This window comes from Grus americana, chromosome 8, assembly GCF_028858705.1.
Source record: "Grus americana isolate bGruAme1 chromosome 8, bGruAme1.mat, whole genome shotgun sequence".
NCBI classification, from domain to species: Eukaryota; Metazoa; Chordata; class Aves; order Gruiformes; family Gruidae; genus Grus; species Grus americana.
Genome location: NC_072859.1, coordinates 27,578,324 through 27,595,350, shown reverse-complemented (window position 1 = coordinate 27,595,350; position 17,027 = coordinate 27,578,324). Strand labels below are relative to the sequence as shown.

The window sequence follows — 17,027 nt, the reverse complement described above, 5'->3', positions numbered from 1 at the left end:
GCTACATGAAGATGGACAGCCAGCTGTGCCTGTGACCATTTTGAGCACTCTGTGTCTAGGAGGCTGGGTACTGGGGAAGGGTCTGTACATCACAAGGTTGTGCGTTCACGCTCTGTACTGGGCTGGAAAGTGAGTGATGCACTGAGGTTTGTAAGCCAAGGTGGAGTGAAGTTGCTTGGCACCGAGAGCAGGGTGGTAATTTGGTGCTCTTCCATCCCCCAAGGAAGGGGCAAGGGAAGTCCTGGTTTGCACCCAGCGCCACATCTCCCATTGACTCCAGGCAGCTTTGCACTGACCTCTAAATTGGGAAAGTTCTTTTCGCTTCCAGAGGAGAATGAACTGACTAATGATTTTAATAACTGTTACAAAGGGTAAAGCATAAATAACAAAAATGTAATTATAAACCAAACAAAACCAAAGCCACAAACCCCCCCAAACTAATCCTCTGTCCAAAAGATTTCCTAACCAAGGAGCTGTTTCACCTCCAAACAGTGGCAGTCCTGTTGCTGAGCATCACTTCTGTGCTGAGCCACTGCCCCTTTAATACTGTTTTTCCAAAAGAGGAGGAAAACTCCTCTTGTCTTGCAAAAGTGATCCAAGCCTTCTTTTGCTCATTAAAGTTGGTTTGCTGATTTATCTCCTTCCTCCCACACTACTTAATGTTAATGCAAATGATGTGGGGTGGTCATCAACTTCTAGCTGACGGTGTTGTGTTCCTTTTTGCTGCCTCCCACTTTTCTTCTGCAGACAGAATTGACCCCACCAGCTGCTATGTTTGTCAGAGACATTCTTTCTTATATTTCTTTGCCTCTGGGGCTCAAAAACACCAGAGAGTGGTGAAGCTGGAGTGTGAAAGAACAAATGAATGGCTGAGTTACAGGGTGAGCAGCTGTAGGACATTCAGAGAGAGTAAGGAAATAAAAAAGAAACCTGCTGAGATTGTCTCCTGAGAACAACCAAAAATATATTGATTAATCCTGTGTTGCTGTTAGGTGTGATTTACCATTGGGGAAACTGAGCATTTCTAAGACTGCAGGAAATTAAAAAAATAACTCAGGTATGGTCTTGAGGACTCCCAAACATCTTTGAAATTAAAAGTCTATGTTTGGATGTGTATGTAATGCATCTACCTAATTAAAAACAAACAAACAAACAAAACCACCCAAAACCTTGGATTTAGTTCCCAGTCTCCTTTTAGTGTGTAAAGTTTATTTCAAAACAAAGATTTACCCTGTGTCTAGCAATTGGATCCTGCTGTGCTTAGTATTACCCCTGCTGTGTGTGTTCAGATCTAGATAAGACATCTAACCGAGGTCCTGACCTCTTATGGTCTTTAAAATTCCCAGAAACCATTTTGAGAGAGCACAGTTTTTATTTCCTGTTTGTTAAATGCAGTCACTGCGCAAACAGAGAAAACATCCTGCTTGACCCATGCAGTTTACAGTTGAAGCAAGTGGCCAAAATAGTGTGGTCTCAATAGTGGGGGATTAGCCCATGTTAAATTCAGCGTAGTTGGGATCTAAGTCTCCCTTCCACCTATCTGTAAGTTGAAGGGGAACTGGTACATTTTCACATTCTCACCAGAGAAAGTTGCTGGGTTTAATCCTGGTCTTTTCCCCGCACTTTATTGCTTTTGAACATCTCGGAACAGATGCAGTCCCAAATAGTTGAGAGAAAAACCAAAAATATAACCTCCAAAATGCCCCACAGCAAAGCCTCATAAATGTCATTTGTTAGCACTTTCCCCTTGTTTGGCACTGTTAAGGCTTGTATCAAGTATAATGCACGGTGCAATTGGCTTTACGTTGTGAATGGACCCCCACTGTTGTTCTTGTCGCCCCAGGGGGACATTTATCACAAGTGAGAGAGCAATTACAGTGCAGTTAAACTCACTGTGGTAAATCTTGGTTTTTAAAAGGAGAGCTAACTTTGTTGTTGTAGGTTTGGCTGCGTGTCATTAATTTTGCAGCCCTTGTGCAGTATGCTATATGGCCTGGTACAGAGACCCAGTGATGCTGCCTCCTTTAATTATAGATTGTGCTTATTTATAATGTATGACTGATTTTAATAGAAGGATATGCTTTAATATTAATGGCACTTTGTGTCCTACATATGGGACCCAGGTTAAGGATCTTTATCTCTTTTTTTTTCCCCTTTGTCCCCTGTCACCCCCTTCTGCTGCAGCGAACCTGCGTCCAGGGGCTGAACAGAAAGTGGTGTTCATCACTGCACGAGTCCATCCTGGAGAAACACCATCTTCCTTCGTGTGCCAAGGTGAGTGTCTGCATGAAGATGGCAGATCTGGAAGGATCAGATTTCCTATCGGTACAAACCCAATACGCACGTAGCTTTGGATCTGATAGAAGGCTGAGTTCACACGACAGTTTTCTCTGTTGTTAGCAGAATCTCTCACCTCTACCCCAGATGCCTATCGTCTTGGGGGCAGTAGGAATATACTGTCTCTGAGTCTTGTGAATGTTTGCTCAACTTGGTCAGAATTGGACAGTGGGCTCTGACGCTATTCAGGAAGAACCGACAGTCACATTTGTACGTATGCAATGTGATTGTGTAAGGCTCCTTTTCTTAGGAAAACAGGCTGTAAAAGCTCTGGGAGTGGTTCTCTGTTAAGTGCTTATGTTTCCTTGCTGTCTACTGTCTTCAGCTTCTCTTCCACCACAAAGCAGTGACCCTAGCTCTCCAGTTTAATTCTGAGGCCTCTATTTGTCTGAAGCTGCTGCTCTGAGGAGCACAGCTCCCAGTGGCTGACAGCTGTTCCCTGCACAAAGCATTCCTGCTAAAAATAGAAAGCAAATTGCCCAGCTCATACTTATAAAGAGTTGTAAATCTCAGGCTTGTGGGTACAAATAAATAAATCATCCTGGCATGTGTTCATATAACTTCATTGTATAGGTCTGAAATATTGTACTTATGGTATGAGACTTTCTGCAGCGGTAAATTGTTGATGGCGTAAATCAACGTAACTTCCCTGAAGCCAAGGCAATATGCTAATTTACTACATCAGCTTGGATCTGGCCCTGCCTAGCCAATGAGTTGCATCAATCAAGCATATGCAGAGTTTATTACATTGGCTGCTTGTGATGCTGCAGATTGGTTTGTGACTGGCCCTGTTGGTACCTAAAGACCTCAGTGGGAAAGGTCTGGCACAGTTTCATGGTCTTCTCTGTGTGCTCCTCATCCTGGCAGGGTCCTGCGTCTGGCATGTCTCTAAGGCAAAAGGTCAACAGCTGTCACTTCTGCTGTCCTAGCCGATGGGCTAACAGGACACGGGGCCTCTTCCTGCCGGCCCATGGAGTAGCAAAGGTAAAACCCTTCCTTTAACAAAAATGGTGCTTCAGACTGAGAGTGGGAAAATTCAGCGAGCTTCCCATCTCCTGTGGTGGCATAGTCAATGCAGGGCATTATAGTAAGCATTATGTTTGTTAATGAATATGGATTTTTAATTGGATGCTTTGATTCTGTTTGTGGCTGCTGGCATAGCCCTGTGAAATGAGGGTTGAGGCTTGCTGCTGAGGTGGTACTTTATAAATGATGTCATTTTATTTTGATAATGGAGAGTTTATTCAAAAGGGAAAAAAGAAAGGGAATATGAAAAAGCGGGTGGCATGCTTAGCCTGATGAAACAACTGGATGGAAGTCATGCTCTGATTGTCTCAGAGAAACTTTGTGTTTTGTAGGAAAAATTAAAACAAAAAAAGGGGGGGGAATAAGAAAAAGAAAAAGGAGGGGTCAGTGTTGGAGAAGCACATCAGAAACTTGCTGTGACTGCAGTTATAATGCACGCTTGACTCGCTTGGAAATGAAGCGGATCTGAAGGCACTGAACTCCGCTGTGCATTGAGCCATTCTGCCCAGTGCAGATGAAGCTGCCTTGTGTGTACAATTAGTGTCAAGACAAGTAGAAATGGCAAACATTTCAAGGCCATTGCTGTGTTGTTTCTAGCATTGCCAAATGTGAAATTGGGTGCTTGCTCCATCTTTGGAAACTTTTGTGTGGGAGGGTCAAAAGAAGGGCTAAAAAGGATCCCTTTGGCAGTCAAGTCAGGGCACAATAAGGAATTTTATTTCTGGAGTCTTGGGAAGGATTTTGGCACAGTTAGGTGTTGCCCATTTAATATCCGAATGCCAGCCCGGTGTGCATGGAACATGCCAGGATTTTTTTTTTTTTTTTTTTTTTTTGGTAGAGAGATTTCTTCTTGAATGTTTGGTTAGGCTTGCCACCTGAAGTATTAAGATATGGAAGCTAATTCCAAAGATTCCCCAGGTGCAAGCAGCATCTTGTATATGGATGAGCAGAATTGTTACTGCCAAGGCCTGCAGAATCAGCCAATAGGGGAATAGATAATGAGTTACAAGTTTTCTTTTTTTTGGTCTTCATTTTTTTCTTGTCTTTCATTCAGTTCAGGCTATGTCATCTTCTTTAAAGCTCTAAGCTCATAACTAACTCCTTATTCATTTTTCTACCTGTCTTCGAGCTAGCCAAGTCTCTTCCTGACCTCTTTAGCCTGCTCTCTGCGCAGGATATATATAGCTATGTGTGGTCCAAACACCAGCTTCCTGGGGGCTGATAGAAGCTCCATATTACATCTTCCATTTTTTGATGAGGCAAGGTACCCTGATGAGAGAAGCAAGTTGTCTAGCCTTAATACACCAGGATATACTTGGTCTTGTCTATTGGTCCTTTGTCCTTCACTTCACCCACAGTTTAATTCTAAGCAAGGATCTTTGTGTTCCTGTTGGAAAAGACCATAGGATCGTCTCCCCATTCAGAACTGTATTGTTTCTGTGTCATCCTTCTTCATGTTGCATTACAAAGAATCCACTGGAAACTGAGTTTTGGATACAAATACTCCGTATTCCTGCAGATGTACAAGTATTGTAAACTTGGATACACACCTCAGTCGTCTTACAGCTGTGGAGTGCTTGCAGCAGTAGCCAGACCCCCCTAGAATCATTAGGCACCTCATCCAGCAGTTAAAAACAAGTGCTATAATATTTCACACATGGTGCAGCTGCTGAGCTGTAGCTCACTTCCTTAAAAGGCAGACAAAACCCAGAGGGCCTCTTCATAGAAAGATGGATTAAGAACCTTTTGTTTCTGTTTTGGTCTTTTAAGAGTTATTACGATGCTTCAGGTTAGCCTTTTTAGGAAGTTTCCCTGATAGTTCTTAACTGCTTGTTGTGAACTTCAGGGACAGAGATGGAGAGATAGTCACCAGAGAGTACCTTCGCATGAGTACCCTTTACATCCAAAGGTAGGACGGTGCTCTCCTCCTCAGGCTGTGACGGTCATCATAAGCATTGATGCTTGTGTCGTGTTTGGGGATGAGCAAGTAAAAGTAGGGTCTAGAACGAAGAGGAATCTACTGTTTTCACTTTGCTCTTATAGACCATTTTCTAACCAACTGCAGTCGCTGCTGCTCCTGGAGGGCTTTTATAGTGTGACACAAAACAGTGTGAACTCATCTTACAGCTTGAATTCATCTCTCACGGACTGTTCAGATTGCTGAGGGAATTTTCTGAAGTTGTGCATTTAGATTCTTTTCCTTTCTTAGATATTTTTCCTCACTTGATTCCCCCTCAGTATTTTTATTTAAGAAAACACATGCTGTTTTCTGTCTTCCAAATTATACTGTTAATGCAAGTAAATTATTAACTCTTACAGATAGGGTCAAATGTCAGTTAATGCCTATATATGTATGTAGTGTGCGCAAATATGTGTGTAAAATCAGTACAAGTCCCTACTCTCTAAACACTGGTGAAAAGCCAGCTTTACAAAGGCTTGGATTTTATACAAGATCTGGCAATAGGAGTATTTCTTTTCCCTAGTATTCTTACAGTCTTATTTTCCTTCCTTTGGCTGCTAGATTTTATTTTCTTTGTGGGAGATAAGCAACTGTCCCTCACTAGTTGTGTGCATGGAAAATTGTAGGAGTCATGTGGCGACTGCCGTGTCTAAGGTTGTCCTGTATGCTTTGGCTTTTGTCAGCAGTCAGCAACTGCAAGCTTAAGCTTGTCTAGATGCACTTAGACATCTTCTTTCCTCACAGACTTAGCATGTTTTATTAGTAGTTTGACATTTGTCATCTTTAACACATTCGCAATTGTGGCATCCACCATGCTATCTAAATGCAAAAATGGAAATTTATACCCTGAATGTTTTACTTTCATGTAGTTTCCTAGGCTGGGAGCCCAGAATGGAAGACCCAGTCAAGAGGGGGGGGGAGAGGGATCCCACAGCTGGGTTTGCAGATGCTGAGCATCTTGTGCTAAGTGTAATTTGACCTGAAGCTGACCTTGAAGCTTATGGGCTGAATAGGGAACAGCCATTAAACAGAAAATATAAGGAAAACAGACACCTGGGACTCTTATCCACAAGAAATGGAGCAAAAATGACTTTTCAATCAATCTTTTTTCATTACAGCTGCTTAAATGAATGCTCCCTCTTGCTTCACCTTAAATCAGACGATATGAAATGAAAAAACAGACTACATTTGGCAATGTCTCTGGGTTTTTGTTAACATTCTTGGTCTGTATTTTTAACCTCCACCCTCGTGCCAGTGGAGGGCAGGGGAAAAAAAAATCTGAAAACTTTTGTAGAAATTTTGATTCTAAGTTTAAAGAATGGGGTAGAAAGGGACAGACAGCCTGAAAACAAGTCTCTCACCAGCTGTCTCTGGAGTCCTGCTATTGCACAATAACTCACTGGACTAGTGGGTAATTGGACTTCTGTTCTCTATGTGACCAAGGTGCTCCACGTGCTATGAAGGATTTTATTCCTGGTCAGATTCCAAGCATAGCCCTTTTAAAAATGGTGGCAGTTTTCTAGTTCACTTCATGGAGGCAGTGCCTTCGAATTCTTTGAATTTGATACTGCAGGATCCCTGAAAAAGTTAGTAAGAGAGTGAAGTTGCTACAACATAGGTGGGACAAGGTTTTGTTTTATTTTGCTTTGCTTTTTTTTTTTTTTTGCCCCTTGTGGGAAAGGCAGATGTATGTGTGAGAAGAGTAATTTTGAAACTTGTTGCTCCTACTTGGAATTTTAGCCAACCTCTGTCCTTTGAAGAAAAAGGAGGAATAAGCTGTTGGGGGTTAAAAGCTGCTTTTCTGCTTCCTTCACTAAGCATAAATCTTTTGAGCATTAGGGCATAAATGATAGTAACTGAAAGACAGGACAGGGCATGTTTTAAATTCAAGAGTAAATGCAGCTAATGAAACCTTTGCACATGAAAAGAATGTTTCTGAAGTAACAGAGGTGATGACCTTGCTTAGCTGTTTCCAGGGGATAAATTTCTCCTAAAGAAATGAAACTGAGTTCTGTAGGCATTGGTATAGGATGCTTTGATAATAGCAGCTGTACTGGAGAAAAACACTGAGCCCAGCAAGTGCCTGTTGTGGTATCGATGGGGCCCTCAGAAGCTTGAGGGTATTATCTGCCAGACTTCATATCAGACTGAATTTGCATCTGAATGGGCTGGATCACTTCTGAGTTCATTCTAGGTACTTAATCTGTTGTACTCTTCTTTCTAGCAAGTCAAATCATCTTCATTTCTCAGCTATATTTCCTACTAGAGGAGGAAACAAAATAGGATTCCATAAAGAGAGTGGATCTCATACATACATGCATGTTTGTTATATTAGTGTAAAGTGTCAGTTTTGTCTTCTCTGTCAAATGAGACTGGAAGCAAACATTTATGCTCTCCTGGCTACTTCTAGACTCAAAGTGAATGCCTCCATGTGTATAAAGGCTTAGTTTGTCATTCACCTTTGGATGCAGGAGGGTGCTCTGCCTTGGCCGTGCAGCAGGCTGGCGAGCGCTCTCTGATGCAGGAATGCCCTATGTGGGGGCTGTAGCCAGGGTTTCAGTTTGTGGGCTGCATTGCTAATGCTGAAGAGAACTGAACTAAACAGATGATTCACTTTAAGGGAGTTGTACACTCTCTTGCTACCCCAAAGGTACAAAGACAGTGAGCTTCCATTCCCTTTCATTCTCCTCTTCTGGCTGCAATCCATAGGAAAATGCACCCGATATTGCACAGTTCCACTTGAGAGGTGACTGCTCTTGGTCAAAAAAAGAGCAAAATCTTTCTATAAAATGAATTGTATTCTGCATGCGTAAGATGATATGCATAAGTTGTGGCAGGAGAGGACAGGAACACTCTCCTGTTCATTTAGATTCAGCTTAGCACTTACAGGCAGTGAGGGAACATGGTGAACAGAAGCTGCAGTTCATGGTCTCTTTTATAGGGGTTCAGGAAACCAAATGATGAGAAGCAGACAAAGACAACAGAATTCAACAGCCCAACCATAAAATGAGCTGCAGGGTTCTCTTAAAGTTGTTAGACTGCATTCATCCTTCTCACTAAGATTTTTTTTTTCTTTTTTAAGTGCACAGCTCCTAAGCTTTAATACAAAGGGAAACACACTCTCCTTGACTTCCAAAGCAACATGAAAAACACAATTGTCTGTTCCTTGTAAATCTCCTGGATGGGATTTTAGTGTGAAGTATCCCAGGAGAGAGAGAGAGGTTGTTCTGAGAATATAAAACATCCGTATTGGAGTAATGGAAATAAAAGCTCCTCTTAAAATTGTGTTGATGTAAATAGACCATTAGGAGAATTTCTGCTACCCAAAGTGACATTGGCTGTTACAAGATACCACAGGTTTTGAATCAACTCACTATGGTGTCAGGCAGGTATGAGAGGTTGTACACCTGTTTTCCCAAGCTGGAGGAAATTTATAATGAGGTTAAATTTCTCTGGCTGTAGTTATGCGATTCACTCTCTTTACCACGTATGCTTTCTGCACATGTCAGGGAACCCCTGCATAGAAGAGAAGGCAGCGTGATGGTGGCAGGGTGGTTGGAGGGGCTGTGCAGGGGCTTGGTGGTCTGCAGTGGGAAGGAGGAGTCCCCAGAGCTCTGGAGACCCAGGCTGTCTCTGAGGGAGGAGTTGTGTCATCTGCGGAGAAGGCTGTTGTATGGCAGACACCCCTTCCCACCAACAGCAGAAGTTGCTGCCTCATCTCGTCCATCCCTTTTTGTAGCAGCAGGAATGGAAAATTGGACTTGCCAGGCAGGCTCACCCCTCAAGCCTAGATTTGCGTGCTCACCTTGCATCTTCCAGTAGGAGGAATGGATCAGTCCTAACTCCTCATCCCTGGGACAACAAGGTCGGATTTGCCCACGCAGCTAAGAAATGTCAAGTGGCTTTGATTGTTTGCCCTTTGCCCAGGGCAGGCCTTTGACTACCTCTGCTTAACTAATCCTCTTTACAATAATCAGAGAGCTAAAGGAGCCCTTGGTCTTCAAGAGGGAGAATTGAGAAAGGCTTCACTATACAACAGCAGGCAAATCTGCTTTGTCTCCGGGTGGGATTGCCCAATTAATCTCCTAAACATACTGGTTTTGCAATGTTTCTTGACTGCTCATACTTTTGAACAACATTACCTTAAAGATCATTTTCTTCCAGCCCTAACCAACCTGCCTCTAGGGCAAAGCACATCATCTTTGTAACAGCACACTGTGGTACTTTGCTGATGTCTGAGAACAGGAAAAAGAGAAAATATTGATTCTGCTGAACTTCATGGTCACTTGGCTTTCCTTAATATGGCCTGTTTTTCCTACTGGAAATTGCAGTCCAAGTGGATTTTGAAGATTCTTTATCCATGTCTTCCCAGTTATCAGTTAGGTCAGGGCCATTTTCTGTGTGTATTGCTCTGTATGGCCATGGGTAGCAAGTCCTGCACTTTTAGGGAGCAGCATTATGCCCAAGCAACAGATCTTCTCTGGGCCTACACGAGAGAGCATGCCCTCTGGAAGTGTGAGCTAATACATTGCTCATGGCGTTGCCAGCTGAGTCTGTGGCTGTGCAGCAGTCCAGCTGGCCAAGAGCATCCAGTGTACCATGCATGTAGGTTCCCCCAAAATGGACTTTGCATGCATGGGTCAAACAGTGCTGGAGCATCTGTTGCTAGTGGGGAAATCCCAGGCAGAAGTCTTGAAGCCCTGCCCCAGCTGAATTCAACCAGGGCATGAATATGCAAAACTCAGAGCTGTAAAGACCACAGGAAGTTTGGGTTTGTCTGAAGATCTCATTTGCATGGCTCTGTTGTTAATGAAAAAAGAAACGGCTCCTAGTAAGTGACCATCATTAATTTCAAGGAATCTTAAGTTGTGAGATGAAGCCCTTTCTGAAGTGCAGCAGCGTGGGAGATCTGTGCTGATCAAGCTGCAGGTGTTGTAGTGGTATGCCAGGCTTCACAATTAGGAATCCCTTCTAATTTTTATACTTTTATTTAAGCCTTTTCTATTCTCCTTCAGTAGTGTCCCAGCTCTTCCTCACAACTGATATTAATCTTGCTGGTCTATTGTTTCCGGCTTTGTCTTCTGACCCTTTGTTCTTTGCCTGCCCTGGCTCGGTTCAGCTGAATTGATTTTTTTTTTGTTTGTTTTCATTTTGTTTTCAGTTCTTTTGTCTCCGAGGTGCCCTGTGCTTGCCTTCTTGCTCCTTCTGCATTGCTATAGCTGCTGCTCTGAGGAGCCAGCACTCATGTGCGACTAGGACTTGGCCGCTGGAAACTTTTCTTTAACACAAGGGCACTTGGGTGAAATTCTTCCTCTGCCCCTGCACAGATTGCTCACGTGCTCTGTGTGTGCCTGTCGCCAGGTATTGTGTACATGTTTATAAGAGGCATGTCTCCTTGACTTCTACAGTTTACAGAGAAAAAAGTGTAAAGCTTATTTAGAGGGTAAGAAGAAGGAACCTGGGATGAAAGCAGGCTCCTGCCCCAGGCAATAACCCTTTAGAGGTTGTCTTTGCTCTTTCAGTGCAGTCCTGCTTCTCTGGACTTTGAGGATGGAGAGGAGGGGTAACAGAGCACATGCCCCAGCCAGAAGGGAGCACAAATTCTTTACCGATCCTGCTTAATTTTATCTGGGAAGAAATGTAGGCACAGTTTGCTTTGCTGGGCTCCTAATGCATGGGCAAACTTCTGTTGAACACTTTGTAGACAGGAAGTGTAGGTGTAGGGTGGTGTTGAACAGCAGCACACAGCTCTCTAAAGTCACCCTCCCCAGGAAGGTTGGTTTCTTAGTGATAGATGTGGCCCCTAAGTGATGATTTCCAGATTGTGCCCTATAGTGTCGGTTCAATCACTTATTATGTGTTCAGCAAATGGTAACAGATCCCTGGTATCCATGCTCGAATTTGGAGGTTATGGTTTTAGTCTTTGCTGGTGCTAAATGTAGAAGGTAATTGGAGATAGATGGAAAAATAATTATTTTTTTAATACCACAGGTTTTTAAAGAAAATGTTTTATTTGAAATTTTGTACAAGCTCAGTTTTATTTTTCTGTTATTTTCCCTTTCTTTTTTCTTGTCTCCCCACTTTTTTGTCACTCTATCACTGAAGGAAAAAAATGTGAGGCAGGAGGAAGACACAAAGAAAGGTAACAATCTGTTTCAGTGTTCAGTTAAAAAAAGGAGGAAAGGAAAAGTCTGTAGGTTGTCTTATGACAAAGTTTCTTCAAAACTTTCAAAGTTTACTTCAAAATTTTCAACCAGTGGTACAGCGTGTAGGCAACATATTACAAAGCTGGATCCAGCCTTATGTTATTGTCAAACATAAGGCAGGTCTTTGGGTGACTACAGGACAGATGTGGCGCAGACAATGACAACAGGGCAAGTTCTTGTTCACCAAGGTCTCTGCCTACCCAAAAGGAGGTATTTCTAGCATCACTGGAAGATTTCAGTTCTCGTGGTTGTTAAATTTCTACTGCCATGTTGGCTTTTGTATGGCACCAATCACCATTGTGGCCAATGCCCTTACAAACACCAGTGCTTGGTGTCACAGCACCAAAGTGAGAACGGGAGGGTGGCTCATTCCCTGGTACAGGAGGCTGTTCCCCTCACTGAGCTTTAACCATCTTCTGTCAAATGGGAGACAGTCTGTCACAAATCAAGAATGGAGTTGAAAAATGCTGTGACCCAGCCTTCTCCCAGGTACCATCTTTCCAAAGTTGGGCCTGTCTCTTACTCCTGGGGAGGAGCGGGGAAGAGCAAGTTGTACTGTCCTGGGTCAGAACTGGAAACCCCTTGGAACTGAACCCCCAATTCACTGCAGGCAGGTTGCCTGCCCTGCGCTGGAGACAGCAGCCGGGAAGTGACTGCCACCATGCTCAGCTAACAGACCCCTCTAGTGACTCTGAAATAAACCCTTACTTTTGCAGTGTGCGTGTCAGTCTGGGGTCTCAGGCCATCCAACGTGTTCAGTGGCACCTCTCTCCCTTCTGATGTCTGTATCTTTCACGCAGTAAAAGAGGCTGTTTATTAACGTTAAATTTACCTTTAAGATGTTAAAATTCAGTCTGACTATTCAAGGTAGAAAGTTAGACAGTCTTTGCCCCTGGTTACATGTGAACTCTGTTTTTTTTTCTTCTTCCTGGCAACGTTCCTAATGGCCGAGGATATGAGGGAAATAGCACCTTGACACTAGCTTATGTGGTCACAGCGCTGCCAGAGTTTAAACCCATTGCTGCAAAGTGCTTGGGGAGAGCTTCAGTCTGAGGGCTTGCCGGCACTTGAGAGTTCATTTGCATCTGAGGCAGGCTGTGAATGTAGAGTGCAATAGAATATTTCTTGAACAATTTGTGTTCTGGAACAAGAGCATCTTATACCTTCTTAGTTTTAATATGCTTCAAAGTAGATTCTGCAATAAGACTGTCTCCAAACAGAATTCTTTAGGAAATCGTGTTTTTTCTTCTTCCCAAAACAGCAACAACAAAACCCCTCGATGCTTAGAGGAGCCCTGAAAGTTACATCCTTCTAACTTCCTCCCTTGTGTTCTTCAGATAGAAACATGTACTTTATACCCTCCTGGAGAATTTTACCTCTTCACAAGCAGAGAAGTCAGTTGCTTGTGGCAGCCCTACTCATGTGAGGACAGTTTGCTCTCTGAATATTCCCTCTTCAGTGCTAATTACCATCACCTTTAGGATCTGCAGTGTGGCTCCATTTTCACAGCAAGATTTTCTCTGGAGGGGAGGTGGGGGCTTACAACATACTCTGCTGCTTAGCAGCCAGGAGCATATCTGTACTGACAGGGAGTGGCCCTAATTTATTTCTGTGAAGCTTATTCTTGCCTGGATGTCATGCAGTGTAAATAAAAGAACAGATCTGTCCCCACTGGTGAGGGACAGAGCAGAGCTTTTGCAATATTTTCCTCATGTAGAGACGTGGTCATTTTTGTCTTTTCTTTAAGACAAAAAAATAAACCAGTGAGAAAAAGCTTTTTCCTGCTGGAGCCCAGTACAAGTAGCTATCCAACAAGTCCCCTCCAGAACCTCTGGAAGCAACTTGCAAATACACAACTTTCATCTCAGATTCAAGGGGAGAAAATTCAGATGCAGCCAGCATTTTCTTGGCCATCAGATCTTCCCAGAGGATTAGGTTTTTGTTTAATAAATCACTCCCTTATTTTTTTTCCTCTTTTATTCCTCCAGTCTGGTCAGCTCATAAGTCACCCAGAAGTAGTTCAGGTGTTGCATACAGTCCTTGCTTTCATTGTCTGCCAAGACTGTGGTTACAGACTTTGCTGTGCAAATGGACTTCTGTGTTTCATTTCAGTTTTGACTGTTCTTTGACGCTGATTAGAACTGCTCAGTCCCTACTACCAACTTGCATGTGTCGAGGGGGAAATGGATACAGCTCTACTTTTGTCTCACATGCCGTTGGTTTTGCTCATGTGGTACTTTTAGGTGTCTTTCTGAGGTGCAAACCCAGAGCAAGCAGAGAGCTCACACTAGCTTCAGGGGAAAGGTAGCCACCTCTTAGGAAGAGCAAGACAGCTGTGATGCCACTCTTGCCTTTCTCATGACCAGAAGGCAACCAGAGGAAAGTGTAAAGTAGCTCGCTATTGAATTAACGGGACTCTCTGTCTCTGTTTCTGGAATATGATGGTTGCCCGTTTTAGAAGTACTGCTTTACTGGGTGACACCAGCATTGCATAGCGCCTGTGGACTTTGTGCCCTGCTCTACTACAGGACTCTTGCAAGTGACTTTGCCTGAGTGGAAACAGGTGAGCTGCCTTGCACCTTTTTAGTCGATTGGAATGGAAGGACAGGAAAATCCTATAAAAATGAAGCAGTATAAACTGCAAATCTAGTGAAGTGGAAATCAATGAAGCAGCCGAAAGGTGCCATTACAGCTGGCTTAGTGTAAGTTTTCACATATCAAGAGTAACCAGAAAGCGATCACTTCACTTGTCCCCACAGGGAAAATGAGGGCAAATAGTTGTGTGGGTTTCCTATAGGGACAGGCTGTCAGCTGCCATTGTTAGGATCTGGGGAATGTATGTGTGTGCCAACTTTGTATATGAATGGCAAAGCAGCAGCTCCAGTAGAAGTGAGCAGCTGAGGTTTACTCCTGAGGAGTGGACACCTCAGCTCTTCTCTTTAGCTGAGCGGACTAAATAGCTGAGCTGGAGCACAAGCAAATGCAATGTGTGCTTCTCCCGGAGCTCCTCTCAGCTCAGATTCCCACTTTGTTCTGAATCCTGCATGTGTATCTTCTTGAGAGACCCAGAGCGTTAGGGCACCACATCACCTGCAGGGGCACCTCTTTTCCCATGTGTTCTTGCTCCTTTCTGGCACTACTTTCATACTGGCAGTGGGTTGCACCAGGAATCTGTCTAGCTGAGTAGCCCACTTGTGACAGTGGCCAATAGCAAGTGCCTACAGGTTATTAAAGGTCAAGGCAAATTAATAGAGATGCTCCCCAAGATACTCGTGCAACACTCTACAGCTGAAGGAAACTGGAAAGGATAGTTGTGAATGACTGACCTTCTGCAGTGCTGCTGTGGTCTCTATCAGAGCTTTGTGTGCCTGCCTGCTTCATACCTATTGCTTCTGGGTCTCTGCTTGACTAAGCAACACATTTGCAGATGTTTGAAACCATTTTTAGAATGTGTTTAAAAATACATATTTTTCATTTCTTTCCTAGCATTATTTATGTAATGCCCTTTTTCTTTTTCGCTGTGTATTAGATTTTCATATGTAAATGTATTCTCCGTCTCCCTCCAGAGAAATCTACCTTTTGCCTTCTTGGTTTATAACACATTGTTTGCTTGGGCTTATCTATCCATCTTCAGACTTCTGTAGTTCTTATTGCTCCCACAGTTAATGCCATAAGACTAAGAGCACAATGTAGCTGCTTGCTTGTGCTTACTGAACATGCAAAACACTATATGACAAGCCCCCAAGGGAGGACTTAGGTAAAACTAGTCCATCTCTCTATTCCCAGTGCCCACCTTTGTTAAACTAAGCACACTGAAAACCCAGAGGTTTCTGGACCCCAGAGAAAGGCACTGCTACCAGAGTGCGAAAAGGTTTCTCTGGGCATAGGGAGTGCTGAGAGTCCTGGTGAGACAATTCGGCAAAAGGCTTGAAAGGAGAAGTGTTGTTGTCTTTGTCTATTCCTCTGTAATCCAGAAACCTTTAGTGGTTTCAAGTAGAACAAAGCCTGCTTAGTCTTCCCTTGGTCCATAAAAGAGTTTCTTTTTATCACTTATAAAGCTCTGCTGGGAATCTTTTCCCTGGTGCAGGCAACTTTGGAAACTTTACATGTGGTGCAGTCTTCTTGCTGGCACTGGAGGGGTTTCTGACCTCCACATGTTCAGTTGTCATGAGGGGGAAGAGAACAATCATCTTCCAGGCTCTGGGGAGCTCAGCCTGGTCCTGGGTAGAGCAGCAATTACATGATGATCTAGATTCTTTGTCCCTGCAAGACCCTTATAGTTCTAAATGGAAACCTGGAGAATGAAGTGATTTTCTCTGTTTTTTCCCCTTTGCTAGTGCTGTGTGAGCCATTGGTGTACAGCTGAAACTCTCCTTTAGGGCCACGGTGAAAAGACTGGTATTTTGTAGGTCGATAAGGATAGCAGGAAACAATGCAAGCATACCTGAGTAAATTATGCCAAGGTACATGCCTGCTTAACTGGTTCACACGCTCAGGATCTTTCTACTCTTGTGTCTATTTTTTCCTCCTTTGCAATGAAGCCACTTTTCTGGGTTGCAACCCTCTTGTCTTGCACATCAGGAAGGTAGGATTTCCTAGATATTTCTGTTCAATTTTAAGGCTTAAATCTTAGCTGTATTTAACATTAGTTAATTCTGCAAAAATTGAGGGCCATAATCCAGCAAATGTTTTTAGAGCTGTCTGGAGGACTCACACTCATGGGAAGGACAGACTTTGAATAATAATAACCAAACACATCATCTTCTGAAGCAACATTTTTAGAATGATTCTGATAAATCCCAAGTAATTCATTAATAAAGCGAGATCATCTGATCCCTGCAGTGTTTTTCCAGGAACCCTTTTGTTTCCTCCCAGGAGGAAAAGAGACGCATCATCTAGGGGGTATGGGTAAGCTCATTTTGATGCAGAGAGAACTCTGTGCTCCTTACAGCATATTAGGAAAATTAAAGAAAACAAAGCCACCCACTCAGTCTGTGCTGTGCACTGAATTTATGAACCCTTTGGGCAATCCTGCAGCAGCTGTATACTCCTGCGTCCTCTCTTTGGCAGCCCGGCGCGTTCTTTCAAGTCAATTCCACAGGTTTTGCATTTCTGCTGGAGAACCGTATGATTTCCTTCCTGGCCTGAGGGAGATTAATTTGTAGTTAAGCAAGCTACACCAGCCATCAGGGTAACTAAGTCGCTGAGGTATGGGCTCATCATTGCAGAGGTTAGGAGGCAATCTGTTCCCCTTTGTTCAATCTTGCAGCTTTTACCAGACAAATCCAGCCTTGGTCGCCTCCTACTCCCCTACGCTGTCTAATTTTTTGAAGCTAGTGGGGTTCCCATTGCTATAAGGAACAGGACAGACAGGTACCATGAAATAATGGGAGACATTAACCTGACGCACCACCTGGACTCACAGTGAGTACCCTGTGCTGCTGGAGAGAGGGTGTATGACTCCTATGTGCTCAGAACTGCAGCGGGATGAGGTAGAT

The 17,027-nt window shown here is 43.4% G+C and overlaps 1 protein-coding gene across 2 annotated transcripts in view; it reads left to right on the top strand.

Annotated features, from left to right (window-relative positions):
- Positions 1-17,027, top strand: part of LOC129209288 (BEN domain-containing protein 5) — a 952,643-nt gene that overhangs the window by 726,001 nt on the left and 209,615 nt on the right. For both annotated transcript variants that reach the window (XM_054833489.1, XM_054833488.1), the window contains exon 7: positions 2,185-2,274. In XM_054833489.1, the coding sequence (XP_054689464.1) occupies positions 2,185-2,274 (90 nt within the window). The remainder of the gene's footprint in view (positions 1-2,184; positions 2,275-17,027) is intronic.